The sequence below is a fragment of the Suricata suricatta genome, chromosome 9 (assembly GCF_006229205.1).
Source record: "Suricata suricatta isolate VVHF042 chromosome 9, meerkat_22Aug2017_6uvM2_HiC, whole genome shotgun sequence".
NCBI lineage: Eukaryota > Metazoa > Chordata > Mammalia > Carnivora > Herpestidae > Suricata > Suricata suricatta.
In genome coordinates, this window is record NC_043708.1 from 84,415,839 (window position 1) to 84,424,446 (window position 8,608).

Below are 8,608 nucleotides of genomic sequence, written 5' to 3' on the forward strand. Positions count from 1 at the left end.
ATCTTACCTTCATTGTGAAGAAAAACCTCCTTTATTTGTTTATGAAGAAAAGACAGTGTAAGATTAAGCAACTGTTCTGAAAAGTGTTTGCTTTGGGTTTCAGAATCACTTTCTCTAATTGCTGAGCAAAGTAAATCCAATGCTGGTGTCAGCTTTTCGACATCTGAGAAAGAACCAAAGAACTTAACATGAACACCAGTATTCTAATAAAACTAACATATTCAAAAATAGGTTACAATTTTTTAGGAATAAAACAGGTATATTTCTATCAGATTACCTGATATAGCGTATAGTGCAGTGTGAATGGATACTATGAAAGACACATAATACTATGAAAGACACAATTTATGAGGGGGTGGAGTGCATGCACACTTGTGCAGCAGGAGAAGGACAGGGGGTAGGGGGAAGGGAGGGAGGGAGAGAGAATCCTAAGCAGGCTCCACACCCAGCTCAGAATTCAATTCAGGACTTGATCCCATGACCCTGGGATCATGAGCTGAGCCAAAATCAAGAGTTGGATGCTCAACCTACTAAGACACCCAGGCATCCCACAAATGTATTTTATTTGAAATAAAAATGCTTACACCGCTCAACAGGTTACTTGGAAACAAGCTTGACTGACTGTATTACTGAGTGAAAACAAAGCTGAAGCACAAATACCCTTCTGTTTTGACATGCATTTGGAAATAGGTAGGAAGACACTGCTTATTTTTAAAATCTGACCTTCCCTTAAGGCCTGGTCATAGAAGTATAAGCAATGTAAATGAATCCACCATTACCAGTTGCCATATTCTATCTATGTCATTCTGGGACCACACACACACCAGCCAGTGTGCTAAGGAAAAGTTGCTAGATCACAGTTACATTTGAGTTCTTGGCAGGCAGGAATGAGGAAGAGGAATTTGCAACAAGCTATACATTCTATTTGAACAAATCACTAGTATTCCCTTAAATAACAAGTTATAAGAGAAAGATACTGTCTAGAACGTATTCTTTTTCACTTTGGTTCATTTTTAGTTTTTGTTTGTGATTTACATAGTTGTCTGATTCATCTGCTTATAGTACAATCCTGCCACAAAGTATTAAAGCACAAGATACCTATTATTCCTTCAATATCAGCATTTTTCAAGTTTTATACCCTACTACATCCCTACTATGTTAGCAGTTCTTGAATAATGAAAACTAGTAAGTGGGTAAAACTCATCTAAAAATGCAGACGTTGGGTGTCTGGGTGGCTCAGTCAGTTAAGCATCTGACTTCGGTTTGGGTCATGATCTCATGGTTCATGAGTTCGAGCCCCAAGTCGGGCTCTGTGCTTACAGCTCAAAGCCTAGAGCCTGATTCAGATTCTGTGTCTCCCTCTCTCTCTGCACCGCCCCCCCAATTCATTACTCTGTGGGTCTCAAAAAAATGAATAAATATTTAAAAATGTTTAATAAAAAATAAAAATGCAAACGTCAATAACTGTAATGGTACTAGAGGGGAAGAAGATAATGAGGTAAAAGAAAAAAGCAAACACATTCATGTGCAGGGAATGTGGTTCAAGACTTTGGACTTAAATAAAACTTCCTCTGCCCCCACAGAAGGACTTGGAAAGCCAATCCAAACTTTTGAACACTACATTTATGAGATGCTGTAAATGATGATCAAAGCAGTCGGAGGGAGAAGGATGAACATATTTTCCATTCAGCTCGTTTGTAGCATAGCTTCTTTAGCTGTTGGTGGATCAGTAAAAACCACTGAACTACCAGAAGTGCTTTGAAGGATGGGGCAAAAAGTACTGAGCATATTACCTGTCTCTATCAGTAATGGCATCACGGCTAGGAAAATTTTCTAAATAGTAAAATGACCCCAATATAGATCTCCTTCTCCATTATTAACTGTGGTACAATTTTTAAAAATTTACTGTTTGATATAGTGAAAACAGAAAATTAAAATGCAGAGAACACAAAAGAAACCAGACAATGCTATAGGTTCAACAGTACTCCATGAGGCTAGAAACCTGCTAACTTTGAAAGCCCTAGCAAAATACACTTCAAAATTTTTTAGTTTCATTTTTAAGTAATCTCTGCATCCACCACTGCAAGACCAAGAGTTGCAGGCTCTACTGACTGAGGCAGCCAGGCACCCCTAAAGTACCACTCTTGTTTAGAAATCACTTATTAATCCTATTATCACATTTTGAATCCTTTCTCTCCACATGCTGAAGAATCCTACATTCAGCCTTTAAGTATTCCTCATTTCTTCGTCACTCTTAAAGCTGTGTATCTTGTTCCAGTCAATTTTGGTGTGGGTATCTAGAAGCTGCTGGCACAAGGCCTTGAATGTGATATCCGACACTGTTTGATAGTCTTCACTGATTGCAATCTAATAATCATTTTCTGCATGCTCTATGCCTTGGCAGATTTGAAACAATTACTAAACCCTGCACATCTTTTTGACTAACCAACTAAACATTGCCATGTTCATAATAGTGAAAATAATTTTTTTTGTTTATTTTTTAAACTTTATTTTGAGACAGAGACACAGGGAGGGAGGGAGGGGGAGAGAGAGAGAGAAAGATAGAGAGAGAGAGAGAATGAACACAAGCAGGGAGCATGGCAGAGAGAGAGGGAGAGAAAACTGTGAGGTCAGGACTTGAGCCAAAATCAAGAGTTGGATGCTTAACTGACTAAACCACTCAGGCCCCCTGTGAAACTGAATCTTAAGTACTCCAACCTCCTGGGCTATATGACGGTGAACTTCCACTCTGAACTCTAACTACCATTCCAGAAGTTTTTAGGCTGTAACTGATGGCTTAAATGCATGCAATAATGGTCTCTTGCCCGTCTCTAGTTTTAGCATAAATCGTACAGAAGCCATTGGAATTATTATCTTTCACACTGGCCCTTAAAGTATTGTCACGTGATTCTCTCCAAGACTTCAGACTTCCATCTATGTCTCTGGCTGAGGGTCACTTGCTTCTTTCCATAAATGATCAGACTTAAGGAAAATTTTGTTTCTTGAATTTAAAAGTCTGCTATTACCCACATCACTGTGTTTTTTTTAATGTTTATCTTTGATACAGAGAGAGACAGAGCATAGAGGGGGAGGGGCAAAGAGAGAAGGAGACACAGAACCGGAAGCAGGCTCCAGGCTTTGAGCTAGCTGTCAGCACAGAGCCCGATGCGGTGCTCAAACCCACAAAAGTGAGATCTGACCTGAGCCGAAATCGGAGGCTTAACCGACTGAGCCACCCAAGGGCCCCCACTGTGTTTTGTAATTAAGACCTGACCTTATAGTCCTCTATCTTCACAGGTGTGAACTGACCCATGTTATACTGGGTAAATGCCTGTGCTGCCCCTTCCGTGAGGAGATCATTATTAAGTAGTCAAGACATTGCTGAACACGTCATTAAATTCCCCTGGGAGTGCACGAGTGATGAACTTAGTGATGTGTACCTTCTCATCTAACATCCAACCCTTGAAGTTGGCCATCTTGGGCTGCTTGGACACACTGTAATAGTTTGAAGCAAAAACAAGGACCAGTATCCTCTTCTCAGAAAGTTCACTAAACTTTTATGAAGTCTTAACCTGCAAACGTTCGTGATTCTACTTACATTTAGTCATTATTTACCAGTATTACTAGTAACTACTATTTGACTAATTATGCTATATATTAAGTATTGGGCTTGGTGTTTTATAAACACTACCTCATTTTTTTCATTTTCAACAACACTGAGAAGTGTTGTAGCTGTTTTTCTATAAATGAAAAAACTGAGATTAAGAGGGATTAAAATAATTTGCCCATGCTAATTTAGAAAGTAAATGACAGAGCCAATATCTGAACTTCAGCTAAAGCCATTCTCTTAAACATGCAGGTGAAAGCAAGAAGTGCAGCTTCCTGAAACCTCCATTTGCCAGCTGCAGGCCCTAATGAAGGGATTCCTGTTTACCTCAGCACAGGCCCCACCGGCAGAACTGCATGAGCATGATGGGAAACCCGGGATTGCCTCTGAGACAGCTGGTAAGCTATTCCCATGCTGGTTTCCAGACTGATCCCTACCCCTGGGGGCAGAGCAGTGCAGGTGACAAGGGAATGAGGAGAAATCACTGACCAAAACCTAACAGTAGAAGTGAATAATGACCATACAATTGCTGAGGGAATTCCACTTATCACAAACTAGGCCTTTTTCTATAAATTCAAGCAGACTTAAAAAAAAAAAAATCAGATGGGCACCTGGGTGGCTCAGTCAGTTAAGCGTCCAATTTTGGCTCAGGTCATGATCTCACAGTTTGTGAGTTCAAGCCCCGTGTCGGGCTCTTGTCTGACAGCTCAGAGCCTGGAGTGTGCTTCAGATTCTGTCTCCATCTCTCCCCGTCCCCTACTCGCACTGCCTCCCTCCTTCTCTCTCTCTCTCTCTCTCTCTCTCTCACGCTCAAATATAAAACAAAACATTAAAAAAATTTTAAAAACAAACTGGAGTATTAAAAAAAAAAGTTAGTGATGTAAAAGCGAAGAGACCAAACTGTTGGAGCAAGATGAAAGAAAAGAAAAGGTGATAAAATTTTTCTGGGGGATCATTTATCAAAGCATTTAAGAATATAAATCATATGTCTCTTTGACCTGGAAATGTCACATCTACACATTTATCCCAATAATTGTACATATGTGAAATTATACACACACACACACACACACACAATTTATAGCACCTTACCAACAATAGTAAAAACTGGAGTCAATCTAAATGTCTAATAGGAGTATACTTGGGAAAATTATGGCATAGCCCATTTAATGAAATTCTATGCCACAAATAAAGAGTGTATCTATTAACAAGAAAGAGGTCTATAATATACCAGCAAGAGATAAAAAAGAAAAAAAGGTTATAAAACTGTAAGGAAAAACATACTATATTACCCTGTACCTCTAAGGAGAGGTTGTGCATGGCTACCTGGCTGAAAAATAAAAACTAGGTTTCCTGTTTATTAAATAAGAAAGCCTAATGTTGAAAAGAAGCATTAGTAAAGTAGCAAATAAGCAGAAGAGTTAGGCTGAAAAATTTTATAACAAGTCTCAATCCAAAACTCAGCCATCACTAAACATCTTAGTTGCAAGAATGCAAATGAATTTTATTTTCTTTTGAATGAAATTCTCTTGAATTTAAAAGGCCATTTCTTCCTTAAAGATTAAAAATACAAAGCATAGTACAGGATATGAACAATAAACAACATACTTAGAATGAGAACATTTACAGATTCTTATAACTCTCTCAAGATTCCACAAAGTACATAAAATGTCACGGTTGAGTTTTAGCAAGTCAGTCAGTCAATCACTAGAAAGCATAATAATTTGAAAGGGACAAAAATGATAAAATGATAAATACAAATGCAGAAGCTTTTTCTACTTACTTTTTAAATATAAATGAGATGGAAAGTGATCAAGCTGATCAGGTACAGAAGATTTTGAGGATGGATTCAAAAGATTTTCTTTGCTCTTCAAGAAGAAATCTACTGTGTCCAGCTGACGATTTTCTATCCCAGCCTGAAACAGGAGAAAAGCAGAAAAAAGTTACGATGAGAAAAAATTAAAGATATAGATTTTTTTTAACTTTATAACTTAACATACTAAGACTGCAAGAGACCCGAGGCTATCTATCTTGCGGCAGCATCCTGGCTCTGATGAGAACGCTCACAAGAACTAGAAGATCTTCCCTAGTACTCCAACGTTTCTGAACATCGATTTCTGCTTTGGTAGAAACAGGAGGTTAGATTAGAAAACATTTCCAGCTCTACTATCTGTAATTCAAATAGCATTCAAAGCCAGGTTCTTGGGGACTATTATTAAAGTTACAGTCCATTTTAATTAATTTTAAATTTAATTTTAATTAAAAGAAGTATGATATCAAGCTTACTGAAAAAGCAGGTTAAAAACAGACTCTCAGGGTGCCTGGATGGCTCAGTTGGTTGAGCCTTCAACTCTTGATTTCAGCTCAGGCCATGATCTCAGCGTGGTGGGATCAAGCCCCATGTCCATCTCTGTTCTGAGCATGGAGGCTACTTAAGAGTCTCTGTCTCACCCTCTCTCCCATTATTCCTTTGTCCCTCTCTCCCACTCATGCTCTCCTTCTAAAAATAAATATTTTTTAATAAAAAAATAAAAACAGACTCCCATTTCTTTTTTTTGATATACTTTTTTTAATGTTTATTTTTGAGAGACAGAGACAGAGTGCAAGCAGGCAAGGGGCAGAGAGAGATGGAAACACAGAATTTAAAGCAGGCTCTAGGCTCTGAGTCATCTACACAGAGCCCAACGTGGGGCTTGAACTCACCAACTGTGAGATCATGACTTGAGCTGAAGTTGGATACTTAACCGAGCCACCCAGGTGCCCCATAAACAGACTTCCATTTCTGATGAGGCATATTAAGAAAGCTTTCCGTACAGCACACTTAAAAATCACAGATTAAAACATACATACACACACCTTTAAATGCTCAGTTGAACTAGAAACAAAACAATCTTACCAGGATTAAAACACTTAAAAATCACAGATTAAAACATACATACACACACCTTTAAATGCTCAGTTGAACTAGAAACAAAACAATCTTACCAGGATTACCAATGAGGAGAAAGACCAATCCAGAAACGTAAATGCTCTAAAAACTGTTATCTGAAAGATTATGCAAATTTTTTCTTTTCTTTTTTGCTAGTGTCATTTTCCTTTTTTTCTTTTTCAATGTTTATTTTTGAGAGAGAGCACAAGCACAAGAGAAGCAGAGAAAGGAAGGAAGATACAGAATCTGAAGCAGGTTCTAGGCTCTGAACTGTCAGCACAGAGCCTGACATGGGGCTTGAACTCACAAACTGTGAGATCATAACCTGAGCTGAAGTCAGATACCTAACCGACTAAGCCACCCAGGCACTCCAATTCTGCAAATTTCTAATGGCCTAAAGCAGGGATTGGAAAACTAAGACCCCACCAACCAAATTCAGCCCTTGCCTGTTTTTGTAACTGTGAAGTTTTATGGGACCACAGCCACACCCATTCACCCATTCATTTACGTACTGTCAATGGCTACAAATGGCACCTCTGAGAAGTTGCAATAGAATCCTACCAGCAAACCCTAAAATACTTACTATCTGGCTCTTTGCAGAAAAAGTTTGCCACTCTTACCCTTAAGCACTGTGCCTAAGAATCACCCTGAGAGTTTGTTAAAATGTAAGTTGCTAAGCCTGCTCCCAGAGTTTCGGATTCAGTAAGTCTGGGGTAAGGCTTGAAAATGTGCACTTCTAATAAATCCCTAGGTGATGGCAATGCTGTTAGTCTGGAGACTAACTCTGAAGTTCTGGGTGTTCTGGCAGGTTGAGGAGAGAGGTATCGGTAGAAGTTACACATGGAGGAAAAGAGGATACACCTAGAAAAACAAGTGCCCCCAACGAGAGACCATAAAAAAACTGCCTTTGGTCTTGGTGGTGGGAGGGAAAACTGAATTGTGTATGATTAAATAAGAGAATATTCTTGCTTTTAGAAGATAGATGCCAAAGATCTTAAAAAGTTACACACTTTTAAATACTTTGGCAAAAACAAAAGGTACACAACCAGTCAAGACATATGTGGCAAAATGTTAACAGCTGGTGAATGATGAAGGGTAAATGGATGTTCATTTACTATTTTTTCAATTTTTATGTAAATTTGAAAATTCTCTAAATAACATATTTAAAAACAATGACCATAGTAGTAATTCTAGAAATAAAAAAATTAAAATTAAAATTAGATATTCAATCAAATGTGTTTAGAACAGATTAGATATAGCTGAAAAGAAAATGGGTGAGCTTGAAGAGAGAAATAAAGCAATTATCCACAATGTAATAAGTACTAATAAAGGTTAAAGAGAAATTGAGGAAAGTATGCAAATTCTATTTACTTCTGATTGAAGTACTACTTCACACAATGTGGTGGTAAAATGCACATTCAATGTTCAAGTACACAGAACAGTTATGAAAACTGTGTACTTACTAGGTTAGGAATGAAGTCTCAACAAATTTTAAAGAATTGGTATCAGATAGACCAATATTTTTTCCAATTGAAGACTATGACTCATTAATGAGACATGAAGTCAGTCAAACTGCAAAACACTAAAAAAAAAAAAAAAAATCATAAAAGTAGCCTGAAGGGGAAAAAATAAACTATCCTCAAAGAAACAATAGTTTATTTCTCAATGACAATGAAATCCAGGATATAGGAGAAAGTGATCATGAATGTTCTGAAGGAAGACTGCCTACCTACAATTCCACATCTCCCAAAAATATCTTCCAAAAATGACAGCAAAACAGATGTTATTAGTTAGATAAAAACTGAGAATTCAGCACCAGTCAGATCCTCACTAAAAGAGATTATAAATGATACACTCTAAGTAGAGGGAAGGCCTAAAATGGGAGATGAAATGAAATAAAGAGTAAAGAAAATATATCTGTCTATAGAGAGAAGCTTGAGGGGCACCTGGGTGACTCAGTCAGATAAGTCTCTGACTTTGGCTCAGGTCATGATCACATGGTTTATGAGTTTGAGCCCCACATCAGGCTCTGTGCTGACAGCTCAGAGCCTGGAGCCTGCTTCAGATTCTGT

General features: G+C 38.0%; 1 protein-coding gene and 1 pseudogene across 3 annotated transcripts in view; both read right to left on the reverse strand.

The window, feature by feature from the left end:
* SPG11 (SPG11 vesicle trafficking associated, spatacsin) overlaps positions 1-8,608 on the reverse strand; it is an 84,147-nt gene that overhangs the window by 54,687 nt on the left and 20,852 nt on the right. For all 3 annotated transcript variants that reach the window (XM_029951353.1, XM_029951351.1, XM_029951354.1), the window contains 2 exons: positions 5,391-5,523; positions 8-163 (listed from right to left, as the gene is read on the reverse strand). In XM_029951353.1, the coding sequence (XP_029807213.1) occupies positions 8-163; positions 5,391-5,523 (289 nt within the window). The remainder of the gene's footprint in view (positions 1-7; positions 164-5,390; positions 5,524-8,608) is intronic.
* Positions 2,227-3,476, reverse strand: LOC115301074 (annotated as a pseudogene).